This window comes from Elaeis guineensis, chromosome 15, assembly GCF_000442705.2.
Source record: "Elaeis guineensis isolate ETL-2024a chromosome 15, EG11, whole genome shotgun sequence".
NCBI classification, from domain to species: domain Eukaryota; kingdom Viridiplantae; phylum Streptophyta; class Magnoliopsida; order Arecales; family Arecaceae; genus Elaeis; species Elaeis guineensis.
This window is the reverse complement of record NC_026007.2, coordinates 58,770,370-58,795,768: the sequence shown is the minus strand read 5'-3', so window position 1 is coordinate 58,795,768 and position 25,399 is coordinate 58,770,370. Positions and strand designations below refer to the sequence as shown.

At 39.3% G+C, this 25,399-nt stretch overlaps 2 protein-coding genes across 2 annotated transcripts; both read left to right on the top strand.

Moving 5' to 3' along the window:
• The first annotated feature begins 1,685 nt into the window (after positions 1-1,685).
• LOC140854046 (uncharacterized) lies at positions 1,686-3,883 on the top strand. The gene has a single exon (XM_073249385.1). The coding sequence runs from the start codon at positions 2,029-2,031 to the stop codon at positions 3,514-3,516; it is 1,488 nt and encodes a 495-aa protein (XP_073105486.1). The 5' UTR covers positions 1,686-2,028; the 3' UTR covers positions 3,517-3,883.
• A 4,707-nt stretch (positions 3,884-8,590) lies between these two features.
• On the top strand, positions 8,591-23,764 carry LOC105032260 (uncharacterized). The gene is made up of 2 exons (XM_010906658.4): positions 8,591-9,246; positions 22,954-23,764. The coding sequence occupies exons 1-2, from the start codon at positions 8,752-8,754 to the stop codon at positions 23,524-23,526; spliced, it is 1,068 nt and encodes a 355-aa protein (XP_010904960.1). The 5' UTR covers positions 8,591-8,751; the 3' UTR covers positions 23,527-23,764.
• Positions 23,765-25,399: the final 1,635 nt, after the last annotated feature.

The window sequence follows — 25,399 nt, the reverse complement described above, 5'->3', positions numbered from 1 at the left end:
AGATGAATCTGTACTAATTAGACGATACGGTTCAACAAATTCGATTGATCTGATCAAGATAAATTAATCAATTCATGCTGAAATTACCACATGGATAATTCAATAAAATCATGGGTGATAAAATCTAAAGATATTTGATCTGATCAAGGTGGGTGCCAGTACGCTGCCCGACAATAATAGATCAAGATTCTTCATCAGATCAAAAATATTAAAAAAAAATTCTCATTGATAAATCGATCAAGAGAGAGAAATAATTTTAGAGAGAGAAAATTTTAGAGAAAAATTCATCTTGAACTCTTAGACAATAGGATTCAATAAATCCGATCGATCAAATCAAATCATATTGAAATTATCATATGGATAATTCAATAAAATCATAAAAAATAAAATCTAAAAAAATATTTGATTTGATGAAAGTGGGTGCCGGTATACCATCCGACGATCACAGATCAAAAATCCATCACTAGGATCATTTAAATTCATCATCATTCTTCTCAAAATTCTAAAAAATCTTAAGAGAGAAAAATAACCTAGAGAAAGAAATAATCTAGAGAGAGAAAGTAGAGAGAAAAAGTAAAGAGACTAGAGAGAGAAAGAGAAAGTAGAGAGAAGAAAAGAGGAAGAGAGAGAGGAGAGAATCTATATATATATATATATTTTTTTCTTCTTCTTTTTTTTTTCTTTTTCTTTTCTTTTTTTTTTCTTTTTCTTCCTTCTTCTTCCCGCGGCTTCCTTTGGGCCGAAACAGGAGACCTCACAATCCCCTCGATTAGTCGGCCGACCGGCAGCCGATTGGTATGAGACTGGCCGGTGACAAAAGGACGATGATAGATGGCTCGGAGGGACCCAAACTGATGGCCGACGGTGACCACCGACGTCTGAAAAATCGAAGAAAAAAAGATAAAAATAGAGGTTTCTTTCGTAACAAAATTCGACGACTCCGGTCGCCGGCGATCGTGGACACGGACACGGAAAGGAAGGAGAAGAAGAGAGGGAGCGAAATCGGGCTTACCTTGAGCTCCGGTGACCGCTGTGGCAAGGAATCGAGGTGAGCACGATGACGGACTCTTGCGAGAGTTTTCTGGCGATCCTCGCCGTTTGACACCGATTTTTTTCATGGGAAAAAGGAAGAAGGGGTCTCCCCTTTAAATAGAGCCAGAGGGGAGCCTCTTTCCGACTCCAGTTGGGAGTCGGTGAGAGGAGGAAGAAGGGAGTCTTCTCCTTTGTTTTTTTTTTTTTTTTTTTTTTTTTTATGTATTGGGCTGGGTTGAAGGTCCAATGAACCGGGCCATGACATAGACGGTCCAGATCATCCAAAACGCATAGGACCCCTTCGTTGGAGTTCCCCCAAATCACGTAAGGAGCCATCGATTAGGACCAACCGGGGACCCTCCTCCCCACAACCCAAACACCAAAAGCAACCAATCCCCACATGTCACGTAACCAATGCAGGTTACGAACCACTTGCTCTTTGCTGCTCTGGACTGAATACCACTCCACTACGCTCTACCCCCATGACAGCAGGACGAGGGAAGGAATGGTTAGGGAGGCAGTGAGGCCAAAGGGATCCCAACCACCAATAGGACACCAGATAGGCCACGTGGCATGATCAAAGGCCGTCTGATCAGCTGGCGTAGGATCCTTGGTTGAGTACACGTGCTCCCACCCGTCCCCTCCCTTTCTCCTCCTTTGCTTCCATGCATGGATTTCTCCTCCCAAAGACACCAAATAAAATAATACAAACAATGGGAATTAGAGTGCTACTACCCTCTCCCCCTCCCCACAGCTTAAAAATCGCATCTAACCTCTCTCACCTCACCCTCTAATAAGGAGAACGGAGTGATTGGAAGTAGAGCAGAGTTGGCGATTAGATCCGAGGTAGCCATGAAATCTATAATCGTTTCTTCTCAAATCGATCCAGAGATCCGGATTTGATAGATCTAATTGGCTTTTGCTGTCACTTTTAGCTCTTTGATTTGCTTTCTGGATCAAAATTTCATCTTGCTAGCTCCCCTGTTTCTAAAGGAGATGGAGAGAGATCAGGAGTTGAAGCACTGCTGCAGGGTTTGTGGGAAGAGCTTCCCCTGTGGGAGATCTTTGGGAGGCCACATGAGGTCTCACTTAGCATCGAACTCCTGTGCCGAGGTCGAGGCGAGGCTGCAGAGCAGCAGGAGCTCCATTGGGGTAGGAGCTGGCTATGACCTGAGGGAGAACCCCAAGAAGACCTGGAGGCTATCGGGCTCTGGCAGCGACGGCTCCCCGGGGCATGACAAGCTCTGCAGGAAGTGTGGGAAAGGTTTCCCTTCTTTGAAGTCTCTCTTTGGGCACATGAGGTGCCATCCAGATAAGTCTCACCATAATTTGGAGGAGGGGGAGGAGGAAGAGAAAGAATTGGAGGAGCAGGAGGGCGCATGGAGTGCAGGAGGCCAATCTGACAATGAGGTGATGATTCCCAGAAGGAGAAGAAGATCAAGACGAGTGGCGTTGATCCCAGCCTCATCGACTCAGGTGTTGGAGCTTGAGAAGGAGCAGGAGGATGTGGCACTGAGCCTCATGATGCTGTCGAGGGACACCGGGTTTTGGAGCAGCATTAGCTCGACCGCCGAGTCCGATAAGAATTCAGTGGTGTTGAAGAATTTAGACTCTGAGGGAGATGAGATTGGGAAGGGAAAGAAGAGATCTGAATTCATTTCTTTAAGATATGGGGATAGGAGAGATGGACTAAAGAAGGTGGAATCTGATGTTTCTGATGATGATGGTTTTGTTAAGGATGATGAGTTCAAGAAGCCAAAGGCCTATACTTCGGATACGGATGAATTCGAGCATGCCGATGAAGCATCAAGAAAAGGCTCTCTCAAGAAGAAGGATCTGAGTTGTTGTCTTGCTGAATTAGGGAGGAAGACGAGATTCGATCAGTGGCACTCAGGAACTGGGAAATATAGCAAATCAGGATCAAGGTCTGAGTTTGGTGCTTCCAAAGCTGATTTCAGTAAGGTTTCTATAAAAAGAGGCCGGTATGAATGCACTACATGCAACAAGTTCTTCCCTTCTTACCAAGCTCTCGGAGGTCACCGAGCTAGCCACAAAAGGATCAAGGTCCTGTTAGTATCAAGGACTGAAGGCAGTAATAACAGCTTGGAGACAGAAGCTTCTATTAAGCCCGCACAGTTGGAAGAATTGGTGGACAAGAATGTTGGCATTGATACTAGCTCTGAAGCATCAAAGAAGGTCAAGGACCATGAATGCCCAATCTGTCACAACCTTTTCTCATCAAGCCAAGCTTTAGGGGGTCACAAGAAGTCCCACTTGGTTGTGAGCTCCGATGGTGCAGACCTCACTCATCAGACTATTGTAATTCAGCAGCAGCCACCGGGGATGCCGGATGTGCTTGATCTCAACCTCCCAGCTCCCACCGATGAAGGTTATAATAATACTGAAGGGAATCTTAAGTTCAGGTCTTGGTGGGTTGGAAGAAATCACAGGCGCGAGCCACTCTGGGGCCTGATCTCCAATTGATGAAGAAGATGCAGAGATTGTATATATTTATCAGATACTTGTTGCAGTTTTATTCAATTAATTCTTTTGGATATGCTGGCAAGGCCATGGCTACATTTACTAGCTCCAAATGTTGAAGTGGTAAGTCTCTTTTTCCCTTCCTGATTGAAGAATCCAAATCTCTTAGAATTTTCAAAAATTTATGTTCCATTTTCTATGGACTCAGAATGAATCTCTGTTGAATTACTAATGATAGATGAGCCAATCGAAGTGTTGAAAGAGTGGGTTGTTTTTTGGAGCAATTGAGATTTACTTCAATGCTAGAATGTATTCCTTTTCTTTTTTCCTTCTGTGCATTGGTGGTCTTCAAAGTGTCTCATTGGTATCACTTTGGGCAATCATGGTTCATAATTAATGGGCTCAGGGAAGCATTAGAATAGAAGAATGCCACTTGAGATCTTCTGCTCTTGTCTTCTGTTTCTCACAGAAAATTAGCTTTCACATCCTCAGTGTACCTTCATTCTTTCTCCCTTTCCTTTTTTTCTCTCCTTTCAATTTTTAAATGTTGAAGAAGTCAGCAAGCAATGCTCCTCTATTTGCTTTTGAAATGTTATGATGATTTTCTTAACTAATCCCCTTTCTAAATTCACTAACCTGAAGCGTATGAAGAAAAAATTTGGGATCTTCTCTTTGGATATTGCTTTGCCTGTTCTCGATAAAATGTAAGCAATAGTTTATACTCTATGTGATCTCATTTACTCTTTGTCATCTTGGGTTTCATGAATCAAAAGAGAAAAAAAAGAAGGAAAATGCCAAGAAAAACCTTAAGTACATTTACGGTTACTTGATATTATCTTTGACATTCTAATAAATATTTTTATTTAGTGGCTGGACTAATAGCGCTGGAGTATCTTGTCACTCTCTTCTTAAGATTTTTCTGAGTAAAGGACACCAGCCAGACAGAAGCAATGTAGCTTTAGCTCTTTGCTTGCTTGGATTTGTATGACATTGAGGCTTAAATAATAAATTCCAGGCTGTAGGTAAACTGTGGAAAAATATGGAAGCATGCCAACTGACTGCCTTCGACTAATAAAACCATGAACTAACCTAGGGTTCATGGATGCGGCACAGGCTAGGGTTGAAATGATTGGTTGTGAAATCTTTAGCAAACATGGTTAATGGCCTTTACCAAGGATATAGATATAATATACATGACAGCATGTGATATCAAATTGGTTGTTCATCTGTCCACCATAACATATGACAACCTATCTCACTCACCCATGTTGGTGTCTTTTCTTGCTTTAGACAAATAGGATTGTACTTATTATCTATGTTGTGAAAGGTTAATGCTTCTCATGCACTCTCTTCCCTCTCTAGAGTCTGGAGTCCAGACAGCCCATCATCCTTTTGTTGCCCATGCCTTTTTCTTGCCTACTTTTCTTAGACTTGTTGGACTCTTTATGAGGAGACCTCTCTCTCGCTCCTGCTTTCCACTCTCATACAAAAACATACACATATGATATCTCCACATCAAAGTTTAATTTATGAGATTCTACCAAAAAATAGCAGCAGTAGATCTTTTCACAAACAATCTGATCCATCTGGTTGTCTAAGAGTTGTCTTTTGGATAAGATTAGTCTAGAGCTTATCAGAGAGAGAGAGAGAGAGAGAGAGAGAGAGATTACTTAGCACCATGTAAGATAAACAAATAAAGATTGAAATTTTGGAACCACATTGAATAATATTATGAATTGCACATAGTTTGGTTAGCCAATATGTATATATGATAGGCAACTTAGGAAGGTCCTGTTAATAGCTTGAAGCAAACAAATGTTTAGTTTTTGATTATTATGATTGAGACAATACATCAGACACAGAGAGCTTATATTCTTTTCATTAACAAGAATACCAAAAGAGATAAGGACAATTCTTGCACTACCCTACGCTTTGAGTGTAATGGATGTCTTTATCAATCAGGCTAATAGCTTCACAACTTGATTTGCTTCTCTCAACAGATAGAAACCTCTACAGTTTATAGTATTTTAGTTACACTTGGACAAGTTCAGACTACAGAGATTGTTTGATAATGCATGGTATAGCTCTTGCAGCACTTCTCTATCATTGCTTTCTTTGATTCTTTCATGTGGATTCGATGTCGCATTAGAGGAATATTTTCCATGATTGGATGCTTATGTAAAACATGTGAGCCATGCCTGACATGACTAAGGAAAAGAAAAAGTTAAGTTAGTCATTTCAATTCGAAAGCATTCATAAATCAAACAGTGGAGTTACCTCAACTTGCGAGAAGCACTAAATTTGGGGATATCTTATGGGAAATTTTGGACATAGCATTGCCAAAGCAGCATGTAACTTGGCTCTATGTTGATATGTAATTAAAGGCCTCCATCTAACACTGAGTAGCCATAATATAGCTAATGCTTACTTGTATTTAGATGCTAAAAAACAAAGCCAGGTTATATGTTAATCTGTATTACTAGAGATATAAAATTTATCATTCAAGAAAGGCCATGGTTTGGGCCTTTGGGCCTTTCCTAAGCCTAGGTAGATAATCTCTAACTTGGCCCTTTTTTCCAACATTTTAGCCAGAACTATTCATTGCTAGAGGTGCAGCATGTGATGTTATCTGAGGAAGCTTACTCAATGATATGGCCAAATTATTTTTTCCTGCAATTATGGCCAAATAATTTTTAGATCAGTTGTCCTTAGCCCAACTATTGCATTGATGAGAGAAAGTTAGGGTTACATGTGATAAATGCAACGCAATGCATGACTGATGTTGTTTGGTGTGCATCAGAATCATAGTAGCAGACATTAGTTTTACTTAGAAATCATCATAAAGAAAATAAAAGAGCTAAATGCAAGAAAAACTTAAAAAAAAAAAAGAAAAAAAGTGGGTATATCATCATAAGAGACTTTTGGCATAGGGATCATCGATTTCAACATGATATAAGGTTAATATCGTCGATGATCAATTAAATTTATTGCATCGATGCCTATAATTGGCTGACTCCGATTTCAGGTTTAGAATTTTTGGTCACAATCTAGGCCCCGCTGCCTAACTTTGCTCGGGCCCGAGGTCATTGAGTCTGAGAAAGGAGGGTATTAGTGGTTGTGTGGGCAAGGAATCTCAGCATGCTTTACCTTTCAGTTGATGTATTAGTGCACAGAGATTGGTCCACTTGGTTCTGTTGTAAGTATATATCTGAAACTTGGATCTGGTAAGCACATGATCAAGGCCCATTTGCTTGGCAATCAACCATTTTGGTGGCTTCCTGATGTTAGAAGGTTTTGTGTCATTTCCTCATAATTATTGTAGCAAATTGTGTGGAGTTCGCAAGAACAGTGTTTACTACTATGGTAGAAGAATTGTTCATTAGGAGAGAATAAAAAACCACCAAGTAATTTGGAAACTGCACAAATTTGTGGCTATGAAATTAAAATCAGTGTAATTTGTTAGTAGGCATAAACTCGTGCAAAACATGTTAATTTATTTGAGGAGGAGAGGAAGCTCCAACTACTTTGTTAAGAAAATGAGGAGGGTGGCGTGGTAGAATTGAGAACATCATTAAGCTGAAAGAAAGGAAAGAGAAAGAGAGGAGTGGCAAAGCATATTGGCTTGTATTTTGATGGTTTAGGACTTTTAGGCCTGCAAGTATGAATTATTTTTGGTTTGTAATCTTGGACTCATCACATTTTGACCTTGAGGACTTTGTTTTTTTTTTTTTTTTCAGTAAATTGGAATTCATTAAATCACTCTAGAGTAGATAAGAAGTAGAAAATAAAATATCTAACAATTAAAAAGGAAAATTAATCACAGACATCCACGAAGTGGATCCTGTAGATCTTGAGGAATTTTTGGCTTTGAGCTTTCAAACAAGTCCAAAATACTGGGATATGGAAACCTTGGGACCATTAATAACGTCATTGCTAATAGGCATTAGTATCATTGCCAAAATGGTGTTAAACAATTCCCAACGCTAAACACAACTGCATAATGGGGATATAGATCATGCAAATTACATTGGCATCTAGATTTTTGCACTAAGATGCAATTTGAAGTGGTTAGATTTCATAATTGGATTGGTTCTAGTTAGGCTAAGCTCCTACAATAATCAATATATGCTTGATTGGTCTTAGCATGAAAAATGACTTGTTGATTCATCCTCTCGTACATAAGGAGCCAACATTGTTTTTGGCTAGCAATTTGACCAGCACGATCTTGCTTTGGTTGACTAACCTAATGAATTCATGGGCCGCATTCAATTTAATTTGCCTAACCTACTTGATCCAACATGTTTACCAGACGCATGATTAAAAGCCACATCCAAAAAAAGCAATCAAAATTTTAGCTCTCATACTTAATTTAATTATGCGTTTGATGTGATTAGGAGTTGAGGAAGAGACTAATCTTTGATATTTTTCATCTTCGATGTAATTTAGATACTTCTATTACTTTTCTTTGTAACACCAAAATCAAATGAATGTGTTCAGAACCCTTGGGGTTTCATCTCGAGGACTTCAATGGAGATATTCATGATCAAAATTCAATTTGATTTGGTCAAATTACAAACAGTCAGGAGCACTATGCTCCAAAAATTTAAAACACAAGATTAAACAAAAAAATTTAAAATTTGTTTTGCTAGGATCAAGTTAGCAGGCAGTAATAATGACACCAAATGACCCTTAATAGTTCCATGCTCTAATCCCTTGTCTATTTATTATTCAAATAATAGTCTTAGGTGGAGATCGAATCAATATTGGTGCAATACACAAGATATAGGTGGTATCAGGTGGGATGTCAGATACTATTGCCACTCGCTGATTGTTATATTGGATTAATGACTTAGAATCGTCATATTAGACGATCTTTAGTATTTTTCTTGTTGTAATAACAAATATCAACCATTCTAAAATCGTTATTTTGATTCAGAATAATCCCAAATCAAGCTATTTGAAAGTATAAAGATTTTTGTAACAATCATTGTAATAGTGTCCATAACAAGGAGACTGCGACAATATCAGAAACCTTACTACGTGGGTCCATTGTCACGCTAATCTCCAACTTGGATGGAGAAAAACGGGGGTCATCAGGACACGTAAAATAACTTGGGAAGGAAGGAGAAAGGTGGAGAACCAAGAGGAACAAGGGCTAAGGAGAGCGCATTCCAAAGGATATTAATCCACTCCTTCCTATCCCCCTCTCTCTCTGTGCGTTTGTGTGAATGCGCTCTGATGGATTACGGTAGTAGGTGGGCGGAACCCCAGGCGACGCCGCCGCCCCCGCACCACCACCTCTACTACGCGCCACCGCACTTCCACTCTGACATGATACACCACCACCAGCAACCCCAGCCCCTTCCCCATTCCTCCTCCTCCTCCTCCGCCGCCGCCGCCGCCGCCGCCTCCTATTACTACCCCAACCCCAACCCTAACCCTAGCCGTTGCCTCACCCCCAGCCACGACGCCCACCTCCCGTCCGTAGCCGGCGCCCGAGCTCTCCGCCCCCCGGTGGCGGACACCTACCCCCCCAACCCCTACGGCTCTCACGGGGGCTACCAGGGACTCCATGCTGTGCCTTACTCTTACCCTCGGGCTGTTCCGCCGGCGGCGGCGGATGTTTGTGCCCCGTCCTCGTATTACTACGGTGGTGGAGGCGAGGACCCGCATAGCCTTGCAGTGAAGGAGGCTATTTGGCAGCATGGTGTGGATCCCCATTGCTATGGACCCGTGAGTATCTCTCTTCCTCTCTCCCGTCCCCTCACGCCCCCCCCCCCTCCTTCTTCTACACTGATTAGTTTGGAAGAGTATGGAACTCTTTACTTCTATTGAGATTTCATTTTATGTTACTAAGGTTGGGTTATGTTCTCGGGTTAGTTTTTGCAACAGAACTCGGGATTTTGTTTAGGATTATATTGGCATGTAGTAGAATTGGTTGCGAATTGCTTTATGCGTCCTGTCATTTGAATCATTTTTAGATTATAGTGGGGGTAAGAACAAGGGCTATTGCTTTAGTTGGGATCAAATATAAGTTTGTGGATGAGAGATGCCTATGATGCTTTCAGGAGGATAGATGTTGAAAGTGATTGACACTATCCTCCGGCTGTCAGAAGTTTGGTGCCTAAGATTTCAACCAAAATGACGGGTAATTTGCCATAGTTTTAGAAGATCCATTATTCGGCATAATTAGCATCTGACAGAATCTTAAAGAGAACAAAAACAAAGATATGTGACATTTGGTTTGCTTGGGTTCTCTTACCATTGGTTATGAATTATATAAAATGATTGTAATATATGAGTTAGAGTAGAAAGTATCGACATATCTTGATTTATCTTGGTCATCTGCCATGCATGATATTCAAAATTATTTTAACCAAGGTTTAAAATTCCGTGAGATAGGAGTTTCCCAATTTCTTCATGGAATGGAATGCTTCGCTATCTCGCCCTATCCCAACGGCAGTCTTGATTATGTTTCCGGTGGATATCCTCCATTTCTCTCCCAATCTTCATTCCTTTTTCTTTCTTTTTTTTCTTTTTCTTTCCTTCATTTCTTTCTTTTCTTCTGTCTTCCTTTTTTTCTTTTCTTTTTTCTTTCATTTTCTTATCCTTTTTGCCTTTTTTTCCTTTTTCTTCTTCTTTCTCTTATCTTTCTCCATCTTTCCTTTCTTTCTTCCCTCTTTCTTCTTCTCTCCTTGCATGGATGAGTTTCGGAGACCCAATCGCATCCTGGTTCTATTTTCTCATTAGAGTGCGATGGGACAGTCTGGATGCCCCTCGTCCCTCCAGGATTTAAAACCTTGATGTTGAACTATTCTTTTGTTGAACTTATAAGCCATACCATGAAACTTTGCAAGAGGGTGATTAAGTGTAGATGGAGCTGTGATAGCAAAGTAGAGGACTGATTTGGTTTTGTATAAAAAATGTCAACTATTGAAGTTACTTTTTCTTCTTCAAAGGTTAATGGTGAAGTATAGAAAAAAGAGACAAGCTTTCCAGCAGGCTTTTATTAATTTAGAGAAAGCATATGATAGAGTCTTTAGAGAAGTTATCTAATGGGTACTGGAAAAGAAAGGGGATTACATTAAATATACTAATATGATTAAGGACATGTCCGATGGAGCTGTTACTAGTATGAAAACTACTAGTGATAATACTAGTAAGTTTCCAACTAAGGATCTGCTCTATGTTCTTACCTTTTTATGTTAGTTATGATGAGCTTACCAAGCATATGTAGTATGTTATTATTTGGTGTATATTATTTGTGGGTAATATAGTCTTAATGGATGAAAGAGTTTATTAGAATTTAGGGTTTTAAGTTGGAATTATGGAAGAGTATGCTAAATCTAAGGATTTTAAGTTAAGTAGGACCAAGATGGAATATATGGAATGTAAGTTTAATAAAAATAGAAATAGAGATAAAGCTGAAGTAACAAATTTAGGATTATGAAGTTTCTAAGAGTGAATATTTTTTATATTTAGAATTGATTATTCATAAGAAAGGAGAGATGTTATTTATAGGACTAAAATAGGTTGGATGAAATGGAGAAGTGCAATTGAGATATTATGTGATCATAGGTTAATTTCCAAATTGAAGGAAATTTTTTTTATAAGACAATTGTCTCCCCTTACTCTCGCTTTGAGCACGTGTAAAGATAAAGGTATAATTAAAGATAAGCTGGATTTATTGATATGTCAAAGGGTTCTTTCTGAGAGTATCGTTGACTTATTTACATTAGAAGATGATTCACGCATAACCATCTACACTCAGTAACAGCCCATATTTGATTAGCTTTAGTGGTCTGCTAACTAACGGCTATTGTCTTCTTACTACTCACGTTCATTAGAACAGCCAGGCCTTGTAGCATCTGACGGACTAATAATCATGCCTGATCGGCCTCAACTTGTTATTAGCCTCCATTTGGCCTATCTTATAATAGCTTGCTTTTGTTGTCTCCCTCTAGTCGGCTTATAGCACGGTCTTTTGTGCTTTGAGGTGTATTTTGACCAGTTTGGCCAGCTCCACCTATATTGTATTTGTTCACTTTGGTCCAATCTTTTTTCAGCCATCTGGGCGACCACACCAACTTTAGATCTTGGCTCAAGCCTTGGGGCCCCTATCTGGTCCTACTTTAGAGTCGCCACATGTATGATGATCTCTGGACTTTAGACTTTATTGTAAATAATGCCTTCCACAACCTATCAGCCATCGATAAGGTGGGTGATGGGATGTACTAGACACCACATCTGCTGTAATAAGTATGGCATTCAAGAGTTTAGGAATTCCCTCACTTCTAAGGATTTTCCTTGATCATAACTTATACTGATATGTATTCCCTCTTTTTGAAGATTGTGTACATATCCTGATGAGATGATTCACCCTCTAATTAGATTGTTTCACAAAGTATTGCAATTAATTAGAATTCCTTTTAGGATATGATATTGTATGGTGCAAAAGTCTTTTAAGGTATCCAATAGTTTCATCTCCCATCATCACTTCTAGCAGATCCTGCTTCTTTCACCTTCTTCTAGTTTTCCATCTTCTACAACTATCCTACTTCCTTGTATGTTCTCGTCCATGAGAAATGGGAGGAACTAGAGTGCTTCAAGGTTCTGTAGTCAATAGACCCTCAGGTACTGATTCCAAAGCCTTCTAGCATTTGCCTGTTAAGTTCCATTTTTAAATCTTAGGCACCCAAACCCCTTCTTCCACTTTTCCTCACCACCCCAAGGAAACTTTCCATTATGAAAGGCCAGCGTTTGAGACCTTGATTTGGGAGAACCCCAACTATCATTGACCATGGCCCATTTGGTGCGACCTCTAGGTCTGGTCGTTTGACGATGTTGCCAACAGAAGTCATTTACTTGAGAGAAAAATGGTCTTTTGGATATCTTGGCCTTTTTTCATTCTCCTCCTTTGTGGCTAACCAACCTCCGCTTTTTGCCTCTCTGTATTTTTGGTCTCGTTCGGCCAATATCTTTCATCTCTTCCATGATATGACTAACTCGAGCTTCTTAGACTTAGGTATTCTTTTTAACTTCAGATCAATGGGCGAACTTTTTAATGCCACCACCTTGTTGAAATCCCCAAGGATGATTTTGGCCTGCTTCTGAGCAAGTCTGTCTGTACATTTCTATGCGTAGATTTTTTATGATTGTACTAAGCCAATCTAAACTAGAAAAATGTCTCCTTTTTTCTAGTTTGGTTTTGTGGATACCTACTTTATTCCCGATTGATCTCTTAGGTTGGCTGCAGCCTTTATCCTTGGCTTCTTTTGTTCTAGCCTATCATTACTAGAGCATTAAAGAGATCACTTCTGGATGTTGGGGATGTAGAGGTTCTATCTGGATGCTTCAAATCTTGCTGTATGCCTACTTTTTAGGGATTTGTCATTCTATGTCCGATGAGGCCGACATCGTTTCCATTTGTCATCAGTGTACTTACCTAGAGAGTCCATTTCTTTCTTTCAAGGAATATTTCAAATTTTTTTTTGAAGTTTCCTAACATGGAGGCATAACCTCCGGTTTCCTTTCTTTTTATTCTTTGAAGCCTGCCTGGCTTGTGTTTTTGCAGGTCGATATGTCCTCAATAAGGATCAAAGCTGTAGGACTTCTTTAGGGAGACTTCTTGGTTTCTGAAGATCTCTATGTCTGGTTGATTATTGATAGATGAATAATAAGTGCTCGATCAAGCATTATTCCCCTCAATTTTTTTGCTCCTTAGTTCGGTCTAGTCTAGGGCATTCCTTGTTTGCCCTATACTCTTTGAATGCCTTGCTTTCTGATCAGCTACTTATCTCTGAGCCATATCAGATTTTATTAGTGGACTTTTTTTTCTCAATTTTATGAATGCTTGGACTACCGTTTTGTCCCTCTTGATCTTTAGCCTACCATGATCGGAGGGTTCACGGGTTGGTTGGACACTCACATTACCAATATTTGGTACAAGAGTACCACCTCCATCCTAGGCTGTATCGATGTTGGCTCTTCTCTTGACTCGGTATCTGATGGCCGTGGTTCATAGCTGACTGATGGTAGATCTCTGGCATGTGCGAGCAAGACTCTGATCCTCATCAAGGGCAAAGGTATTTGTATTCTTTTGATCGAATTGAGTTGATTTGTTTGAATACATAGTTATAATCATTTCTGATGGATCTTTTATCTTGCAGTTCCTTTGACAGATCCTCCAGTTTGGTTAGTACCAAAGACTGAAGTTCCTGCACTTGAAAGGATAAAGGCAGTGGTTCACATGCCCCAAGCCTACTCCTTTTTGACACAATGATATAATGAGATGCCCTATAGAGACAAGTGGGGCCGCCTTTTCTAAATCTGCTATAGTACTAGAAATTAGTGAAGATTCGAAAGATGACTCACTTGATGCCACTACCAACACCATGAACTTACCACAGGCCTAATCTGTAGGAGATTTGGCTTCCATTACCAAGTTAACTCGTTAATCTCTACATCCTGATCATCCTTGAGAGCTATAGGTGTTGGGGCACCCTTTGTTCCTTGCGAATGATGTTATTGCTGATATTCCTTGGCTTGATGAGTTTGAGCTTCTATTTACCTGACTCCATTTGCATCTCTAAAGGCACCTCTCTTCAGCTTCTCGACTGCTGGCCATAAGGTACTATTTAGCTGCTTTTATGACAATGTTTGTTTGTTTACTGATCTGACTCCTTTTTGTAGGATCTGGGCAACCTTTCCATGTTCCACTCTCTAGCTACCTTTCCATCTTCCACTCTATGGCTAGTGCTGAAGCCAGGTTGTTGGCCTGATCAGCCAATGCTTGTATTGGCCATTTGTTAACTAATGCTGCGACAAAAGTGATGGTGGTTGAGAAGTCGTTGCAACACAATCTTACCACCCTATTTGATGAATTCATCTCCTCAAATAATATAGCCGAGTTGCTGAACATGATCTCAATCTTATTGTATTCGGCCTATCTCTTGGTGGACTAGCTGGCTAATCTCTAAGATAGGTTGGCCAATATGTCCTACCTTCATCGTCCGTTGGCCAACCTGACTAAGGAAGTAGCACATTGACATCTTGCACAGGTGAATTGGAGGTCAAAGTGACTTCCTTAGAAGAATAAATCAATCCCCCCTTGGATGCATACATGTTGGTCTAAGACAAACTTCATGCCTGGAAAGACTTGATTGTGTCTCTTGAAGAGCAACTAATTGATGCTTGCCAAGAGGTACAACTCTTGGAGGCGGAACAAGGAGAGTTGCAGCAAGATAACAAGGAGAAATTCCTAGCTTTGGATGCAGCTCAATAGGGGCTAGAAGCATGCAATTTTCAATACCCATCACTCTTTGATAGGGTAGTAGCTTCTGAGACCATGTCCCAAGCCCTTTAGGATGAGTGGAAAGAGTAAAATTGTTTGTGAGGCCTCTGGAATGGAGTCAATCATCTTTTAAGTAGGGTGTTGTTATTTGTATTGACCTTTTGGTCAAAACCTAGCCATGTGTAGTTGAATGTCTTCTTGCTAGCTAATATAATATTATTTTATTCTTTCCTCTTTCAGACCAAATTTAACACCCCTTTTGATCTTCTAGCGGATATTTTCGTAGCATCATGATCAACTTTATCAATAATCCATGTAGGGGTCCTTGGTTCATAAAGTTCAAGGACTCTAGGTAACTTTTGGCCTTATCTCCTTGATAGGCAAAAACTAAGTAGCCAACTTTCTTGGGATTGCTATCACAATATTTTGACGACTGATATCTCAAATCTTTTCCCCAATAACTTGATCGGGCCAAATCTACAATAGCATAAATCATAACATGTTGTGGCTGATGATCCTTGATAATAGAATCGAGCCTCTCAACTAATTCTGTCACTAACTCTAGAGTTGCCTTATTTCACTTTGCAAGTTGCTTTAACATGACAGCCACTTGGCATGAAAGCATCTCTAATGGGCCATGCTGACTCTCATCAAGATAGGAATGGAGTTGTATGGCCATCACTTGCAGAAGATAAATTGGTAGATTGGTTGCCATTGTCTAGCAAGTGTCCATTTACTTTCTCGACGATATTACGGTAGCTATGCATCAGTGTTCCACTGTGTGCACTAGAAAGCTCGTTTCTCCTTGCTTTTGCTTCAACTATCTATAGGGAGATGGGTGTGTCAGAAAGACTTTTTAGCAAGCAAAGGATAAACAAGCCTAATGACTAGGTTGAGTAGAGGCGCGGGCATGCCATTGATGTTGAATTAGCAGAAAATAAGATAATCACAAGAAGATAATGAGAGTAGCATAGGTCTAGGTATCTTGACCTTCAAGAACTTTCACCATTGTCCTACTAACTGTTGTGGGAGAAGATGGATATGGTATGATAAGGTGTAGTTGGGGTTATGATTGAGGTGAATACTGCCACCGTTGGTGCTAAAGATAAAATAGGATCTTATCAGTAATCTATGGGCAAGGTAAAATAAAGTAAAACAAAGATAATTAACAATAAACTTGATTCATTGATGTGTTGAAGGATCCTTCTTAGAGTACAATTCACCTATTTGTACTAGAAGACAATGCACATGTAACTGCCTACTCTTAGTAGTAGTCCATGTTTAGCCGTTCTGGTAATTGATGCCAATTGTCCTCCTACTATTTATGTTTATCAGAATGGCTAGACTATGTACCTCCCATAAAACCAATAATCATCCCTGATCGGCCTCGACTTATTATTAGCCTTCGATTGGCCGGTCCCATAATAGTTTGCTTTGGCCGTCTCCCTCAAATCGGTCTATGGGATGGTCCTTTGCGCTTTGAGGTCTCTTTGGATCAGTTTAGTCAGCTCCTTCTATACCGCACTTGTTCACTTTGGTCCAAACTCTTTTCAGCCATCTAGGTGTCCACGCCAATGTACAACAACTATATGACCAGCCATGGTGTAAACAACAACTATACGACCAGCTATACTTCAGAATATTGAGCAGTTAGAAAGTATCATATGCACAAGCTGAATATGACTGAAATTAAAATGTTAACAGCGATATATGTTAATATAGAAAAAATAGAATAAGAAATGAAGTTGTTCATAGAAAGAAAAAGGTAGCGTCAATCATGGTTCGCCGTATCGGACCGAACCGTCCGGTACGGGGCGTACCGAGCCGGACCGGTCCCTTACCGGTCCGGTTCGGGCCTTTTTTCGGAAAAAGACCCCGAACCGCACCGAACCGAGCGGTTCAAGCCCATACTGTCCGGAACCGGGCAGTACGGCTCGGTTCTGGACCGGTTCGGGGTGAACCGAACCGTACCGCCCATGGGAAAGGGGGGGAGGAAGGTGGCTCAGTTTGATGAGGATCTTGTATTATTTTCTTGGTATCTGAAATAAAATGAAACTCAAGCACATCTCTCTCTCTATCATATCTGTTATACCATCTGTCTTGTAGTATCCGATATGATGTATTATATCATATTGATATGTTATTTCATATTATATCAATATTTGGTATGTTGTTTTGTACCAAATTGAAATATATATCGGTATTATAATAGAATGGTGTCAGTATAAGATCCGGTACCGAGATTGTAAAGCTTGTACCATGTATTAGTTCATCGAAATCCAACTCGTAAAATGAATTTGATTTGGTTTTTCATCACCAAACTGATGGAAATGCTTAGGAAAGCATTTTGAGAATTTGAGAGGAACCTGAAAGAAAACTTTGAACCTCCGATAGCTAGTAATAGAGGTTCCCCGCCCCAACAATTACTAAGCATTTACCATTACCCTTCTCCCTGTTTGGTACCATGACTCCTTGCTCATTTAATCCTATGCATTCGTACCGTTTTAAGTATTTGTTTCCACAACAATTAATCGCAGTTGTAACAGATAGTTTAGAGGCCTCAATAAGATTTTAAAATAAAAATCTCAGTATTATAATCATACAACACTCAGCATTTATGATTAAAAAAGAAGCATGGGCGATATCTAATATTCCAATTAGTAACTCAAAATGGCATCATAAAATTGAATAATATCTGGTTGTATCAATATCATAAATCTTGTGATGCTAGTAGTGGTATATATGTCTCAGAGTTAATGAAGAAATTCTTATGGTAGAATCATAAAATTGAATAACTTCTGGTTGCATAATGTTGTGATGCTGGAAGCTTAAACTGTTATATGCGATATCATATAGGATCACAATTGGAGCAAGGCTTTTCATAAATAAGTCAAATAGGAGAGAGTTCAGGTGTTTTACCACCCTAATTTTAATCAAGTTAAATGGTTGAGGGCTTTATGATGTGTTCTGAATCTTCCAAATCCATTTTCTTCTGCATGAAACTGATTCGATTGCAACATATGGCTATTAAGAGTCTTTGTACCACAATCTAACTCCAAATTGAACCCAAATATGTCAATAATATACAATATAATGTCATATTGAAGTTGTATTTATTAATTATTAACTTCAAAAATCCAAAAAAAAAAAATTAAAAATCGAAAAAAATATTGTGTACCGGTACCGGACCGGTATGCCCAGGCATACCGTGTGTCGGTACGGTATGGTACCGGTACCGTACCGTACCAGTCTGGGACCGGCACGCCGTCCGATACCGGTACAGCGAACCTTGGCGTCAATCAATATGATTTAGATGGTTCAGGCATGTAAACTGCAGGCTGAGGGATGCATACAAAAGGAATGAAGAAGGGTACAAATGTAGATAGGAAATCATATGGGATGAATTAAGAAGGGAGGACTTGACATCTCAACATCTTTTAGAAAGTATGGCCCTAAACTGGGCGGAATAGAGGAAAAGATTCATGTAACCAACCCTAGCTAGTTTGGGATCAAGGCTTAGTTGAATTGAGTTGAGCTTATCTTCCTTTCAGATGGTTATACTGAATTACTATATTCTATATGGATCCAAGCATTGTATTCGGTGGTTAATTGAGTGAAAGTCTGAAAATTAGAGTTTTGGGTAATGTCATTATCTAGTTTCATCACATAGTTATAGTGGAAAAGGCTTTGATAAACAAAATTAAGACATTGTAATATTGCGAAGAATAGAATCATTGTATTGGTTGGTTGAAAAGTGGAGATTTGACTCATTGAGGACTCAATAACCAGTTGTCAACTTCCTAGAAATTGGTCTCTTCACAAAATGATCAAACACTAGATATTTCCTTTTGTACCATTATGAAGAAGCAATGGACTAATTTATTTTGTCTAGCATATGATTATAGAAGATTGCCCTTTTACGTCTTTTAACTTTTTGATATGTTGCTGATATTGGATGTATCATTTTTAGAGAGCCTGAAAGATTGTCTAGTCTTGTAACGGAGGTAGTCACTTATTTAAGGCCATATTTATCCTTGTTGAAATTCTTTGCTTTCTATTCATTTTGTCACTGTCTACTCTTTTCACCTTTCTTGCCCATACCCTTCAGATTACTGCATATTACCTTTACTTGATACTTAGAAATGGGTGCAAGTATGGGTTGGCATGAAGAATGTCTAGACCCTAAAGGTTAGAAGGATTTGACACTTGGGCATGTAGAAGAAGAAGACCCAAACCCCGCAAAAAGGAAAAAAGAAAAAAAATCAGTTATGCTTCTTCAAGTAGCTTAAGACCATGGTGTAAGTCGACATAAACTAGTTTTATGATATATTTGCTGCAACTGAATCAGGAGGAATATGTTTCTAATTCTTCACTTCCTAAACGTGGCTCTTAGTGCTTCTGTATCATTGGTACATTGATGGTATATGTGGTTTTTCTCTGTTTATATCCTTTCTTTTATGGGCTCATGTTCCTGTATACAGTATCTTGTGTGAGTGAATGTGGGGCTTGGTGCTTCATTAGTATATGGATGCATATACTCTTTTGAAATGCTTTATTAAGTTCAAATGCATACACAAGTGTCTTATGGTAGTTCCTATCGGGATTATAATATTTTTCTTGGTATCTGCTATTGTTAGGAAGTTTTCTTTAAGAACTTGAATAGCTTGCTTTTTGTATGAACTCAAGTGGATTGCTAATTGAAATCAGGATTTTTAATTTTATGAGATGCATGCCCACTGATTGTTAGATATGTCTGCAAGCATGCTATGGAATATATATATATATATAGGGAACTGCTATGTTTCTTGTTAAATTGGGAAGGTTCTTTCATCTGAAATTGACATAACATGCTATCAAGTCCAAAGTATGATAGCCCTGTCATTTGCCTTATCCTATAGTAAATGATATGTGTTCCTGCCTTTCTTTCTTTAATTGGAAATTCTAATTCCAATATGATTTTTTTTTCTTTTCATGGCATTTTTCTTCTCTTGAGCATATGTTGGGTTGCCCCAGGCTTGTATCAATACAATTCCGTCAAATCCAAAAGCCTGGACCAACCCAACCTGAGGCCTGAAATTTAGAGCCTAACCTTGGCTCGATAAAGTTTTGGTAAGCCCAGGACTGACCTACCTAGGCCGAATAAGAAATGTTATTAAATCCATCTTAATACTTTAACCTAATTTTGACCTCTCTTAAAGGCTTGTGTGGAGCATTGTACTTTGAAGTTATAGTACAACTCAAGTTGTGTTACAACCATCGTTCTTCGAATCATCCCGAACCGGATGGTTCAGGCTGTGCCGAATCGTACTGATGGGAAACTAGTCCAGTTCTGGTGTACAAAATGACACAGCTGCCATCTTAGAGAGAGGGAGAAGAAAGAGAGGAAGAGAGGGGGAGAGAGAAGGAGAGGGAGAGAAAGAGGGGGGCTTTGGCAGCCGTCGGAGGCCATTCGAGCTCTTGCCGAGCTTGGTACAGGCGAAGGGAGGGAAGGAAAGAGAGGAGAAGAGCCCTACTGGATGTTCGGAGGTCGTTGGAGACCTCCAGACAGACGGCGCTACTGCCACGAGTCTCCGATGGCCGGCGAGCCTATGCCGAGGGATCTGAGGGTGGCCAAGGCTGGAGGAGGGCCTTCGCTTTCCTTCCGTGCAAAATAGAGGTTTGCCCTTGTTTCACTTTTTTTTGTTTTTGGCTTTTATCACATGAAGTCAGCAATTGGATTGCCGACTTCGTCCTTTTTTTGTTTTTGGGTATAATTTTAGTTGAAGTCGGCAATTGGTTTGCCGACTTTGTGTGATGAAAGCCAAAAAAAAATTTTGAAACAGGGGCGAACCCCTATTTTGCACAGGAGGGCGGAGGCCATCCTTCGGCCTCGATCGCTCTCAGGTCCTTTGGTGGCTTTTGGAGGCCCTTTTTTTCTCTCCCCCTCTTTCTCTTCCTCTCTTTCTTCTCCCTCTCTCCTTCTCTGTCCTGTCGGTTCGGCCCGGCACGGAACGATACGGACCCATACCGAACCCTATCGCTGGCTGGCTGGCATAGGCTCCGATTCCTGTTCAATGGTTTTTGGTTGCAACTTCAATTGTAGCAGTTGACTTACAACTTGTGTTTGGAGAAGAGTTTGGGGAAAAGAGGGGTGTCTTTGACGGACATTCTATCAACTACCTTGCAAGTGAATGCCAGGTTAGAGCACTTGACGTGCATGGAGATAAGGATATTCTATACGATGAGTTCGACGTGAAAGTCGTCGATGGAGAGAGCCTGGTCAAGGCCTAGGTGCCTATGGTGTGGGAGCGGGTGGTGGTGTAAGTCTTGATGAGGGCGGAGAAGGTGAAGGAGAGGGGCGGAGGGGGTGGGTGGCAGTGGAAGAGGAGTCATGGAGGAGAGTGGCATGGTGAAGCTTGAGGCGAAGGAGGCGGCCATGGGCCTTCTGAAGGTGTTGAGTGTAGGTGGTGATATCGAGGAAAACGGCAAGGAGGGACTTGAGAGAGGCGAGGAGGAGAAAGAAAGGAATGAAAAGAAGAATGAGAGGCCTTCTATAGTGAAGTTTGAGGCAAAGGAGGTGGCCATGGCCCTCCTGGAGGTTGCGGGGGCTGGTGATGGCATTGAGGGTGGTGGCTAGGGACTCATGAGTGGGGGCAGGGGAGGAGAGGGGAAGTGAAGGAGGATAGAATTTGTTAATTAAGATATCTACTTGAACATTTGCAACTTGTCCTGCAATCATTTTGACCACAAGTCAATGTACATAGCCTTGGGTTACACTCTAACAAGCAACTTGACTTGCTGTGCAATTTGAGTTGTAGACATTCAGACAAGGAGGTTGGCCTGTGCCTTCATCTTGAGTTGCATGTGGCTTTAGTTAGCATAACATGGCATCTGTAAATCTCCCCAGCAGGACTATCTATGGTTACACATACATGTCCAAGCCATCTCATACCTTTTTCCCTTGCCAAAAACTCTGCCTGTGCTAGCATTAGGCTTTATTAGATTACTTAAACTCACTCCATTATTGGCTTTCACACATTTACTTGTTTCCTCTCATGTCTAAAAATATGCTTGTTTTCCCTTTTTATTACTCATTTTTATTCCCTCTATGTCTGCACCTGATCTATGATTTATATTTATGATTTTTTTTTGATATAAATTATTGAAAAATAAATTCTAATCCTTTAAAAAAGAAAGCTTGTCTTTTGTTTCATTTGGTAGAAGGAAATAAACTAAGTGGCCCACCAACCTTTACATTTTGTTAAATAGAAGCATCAAATTGTTTTCGGAATTGGTTCTAGTTCTATGATTCCAAATACTCATTTTGATGTGCTTTCGTGTCTAAAAATAATAGGGAAGCATCATCTTGGTACTAATGTAGGAAGACTAAATATGAAGTTTCTTTGTGTTGTGCATACAAGATGAAAAGCGGAAGGTCACTATGGTTCTCCTTTGCTTCTTGGAGAGTTTGTTTTAAAAAGTCCTGGGGTTAAGCCAAAGTGGATTTCTTCTTTTTCGACATCTCCAACATTGTATGGTAGGCATTAGTAGGTTAATGGTAAATCCCTTGTTTTTTTTTTAATAGCAATTCTTACGTTAGCATTAGCAGCAAGGGCATTTCACTGTCTAATTTGCTAAGATATTGGTGTCCTTTTTTAGGATAGATTGAATAATTTCAGGGCAACAGGTGGACATGTTCTCTTGATCTCTTCATAGGGAGGAGTTGATGAAGATGTTGAAATGTATGACTGGTACTCTTCATGTAATGATAGGCCTCATGCAATCCTATCCTGATTCCTACCCATATTGGGCTTGGTTGTGGATTTGTTTGAACACAATTTTTGTCATGGAAGAGGAAGTCCTCTTGATGAAGAATCATTTCTTCAAAAGGATTTTATGTAATGCCACTTAAACTGTCTTATTTTCAGATGCCTGTGAGGTGCTGTAAGCTCAAATTATTATTGTCATCATTAATTTTCTTGTTGTTTTTGTTCTTATTGTTATCGTCATTTGTGTTCTTGCTTGGGGGAAGGAGGGGTGGTGGTGTGTTGTTTTGGAGGGGAGATGTGGATAGGCATCGACATGATATATTATGTGCTAGTTTGGTATGTGATTGATTTTCAATGTTAGCAATGGAATTAACCTCCTATGACATTTTTACCTTGCAGGTGCAAACAAGCTCTTCCAATGGGCTGGTGCCAACTGATCCAACCCAGGTAAGACCTCCACACTTACATGGCAGGGTGTCACGTCTAACCTCTAATAGAGCCATGAAGAAGGTCTCAAAGAGGACCATTAAAGTTGTGCAATCAGCCTACTGTGAGGTCTGTAAGATTGAGTGTTACACCCCAGAAGTTCTGAAGACACACAAGCAAGGCAAAAAACACAAGAAAAATTTGCAGAAGCTGCAGGACTCTATTACAGCAAAGCCCACTAAAGCGCCAGCAACCACAGTGGAGAGGAAAGAAACCCCAGATGCTGATAAATGCAAAGCTGGAGGTGAGAAAACAAAGAAGAAGGGAGCTCCAGCAACAGCAGAGGACTTAGAGGCCAAAAAGAGGAGGGTTTTGGAAGGTGGTGCAGCTGCGGAGGGTGTTCAGGTGTGTAGCATTTGCAATGTTGTGGTCAACAGTCAGAAGGTGTTTGAGTACCATATTGCAGGGCAAAAGCATACTGCCATGGTGAAAAAGCTGCAGGAAGAAAATCAAGCGGCAGATGCACCAGATATAGTCAAGGAATGACGTGGAAATATTTTCATGCTCTCTTTATATGTTGTTACAAAGATTAGAACCGAAATACCTGTATGTTTTTTGAGCTCGGATTTGTCCATCATTTTCTGGTATTAAATTTGTTCAGCTTTTCTTTGCCATATATTTCATCTTACCGAGTATGGTGTTTGGGTTAATGTTTATCTAAATTAACTTAGACATCTCTTTAACTTAAAAGATTAGTAATATCAATCTGTTCTAGATGCTTAAATTTGTGCATGGTGCATTGTCTCTTTTAGTAGGATTAGTATTTGCTTATGTATCATATCATGTTAATTCTTAGCTCTTGAATGATAAGAAGATTTTCAGTCTTGCTCCTGCCTAGAGATGTGGTAGCCAAATTGAGAGAGGTGGTTTGTTTCATTCTGGATTGTTTAAGAGTAATGAAGTGGTAATGATTTTTGCATCATGAGGATTTCATTGCTTCTGGTGGTGGATTTGCTTTATTTACTTCTCCAAGTAAGTTAATGGGTTTAAATTCAATTGTGCAATTTCTCTTGCACCTATGTCAGGGAAATAAGTTTGTACTTCATCACTTCCTATGTGGCTCCACGCTCAAGCTTTTATCCATCATCAATGCGTTGAAGAAGGTGCATTTGTTCATGTATAAAATATTTTGTGCATGATACGTGTAATTCTGGGATTTCTTTTTCTTTTTAAACGATTGGGGAAGGGTTCTAGTCTCACCCTCTATCCTATACCATGCCCTTCCCCTTTGACTGCACCCATGCACCCCCCACTTTGTGCAATGGGGCTCTTAACTCTGCAGACAAGTCATCACTAGATGTTTAGCATTGCTACGGATGGTAGAGCTTGTGTTATAGAATTTGGGGTACTAGAGATTTCCCAAGTAAAACTTTTAATAAAAAGTTTTAGCTATTTGCTAATTAAATTTCTAAAACATTGTGGAACTTCAAGATTTGTTCGATAACCAAACTAAGAAAGTATTTTTATGATCAGGAAATTACAATAAAGAGCATTGCATGGTGCTTTCAAGTTTCTACTGTTTAATTAGATCTAGTATCAAAAAATATTGTTACAAAGTACTATTAACTTATAAATTATTTATTTACTATTTACTCCAAATAATATTATAAATAATAAACAATAAAATAATATTTTTATAATACTCTTATTGTAATGATATTATTATAATATAATAATTTTGTCTTATTATCTTATATACTATGACAATAATATTATATTGTAATATTATTAGAATATAATAATATGTATGGTTATAACATAATTATTATAGTATGATTGTTATAATATAATATATTATAATATAATCATATTATTGCATTATATACCTATATAATAATAATATTATTATTGTTTTATTATTAGTAATATAATATTATTATACTGTAATATATTATAGTAAGATTGTTCTAGCATAATAATACTACTAAGTTGCCATATAATATGATTTTGTATTATATCATATTGATATGTACCAAATGTCTCTACTACTCCACTGCTTTGTTTTACATGGTTAGGTGCTTTTCATTATCCAGTCATGACCCTCAGCATGGTAAATAGACATATCAATTTGCTGTTTTATATAATAGTAGATCTAAATAACTTGTGACATTAAAGAGAGTTTTCTTATAATTTCGTCATTAGCTCATTATGTTTTTCACAATACAGCTCATAGCATAATGTTGTCATATTTGATGGACTTTATCCTAAATAGCAGTGAACATGAGACTACCATTAAGTTATGGTCTTTATTTGCATTTTAAGTTAAGACAAAGAAATTATCAAGAGGTTTGATGTTGGATGTAAAGCATCATGTGGATTGCAGTGTGTAATTTTGTTTCGAAAGTTGTATATTTTTTGT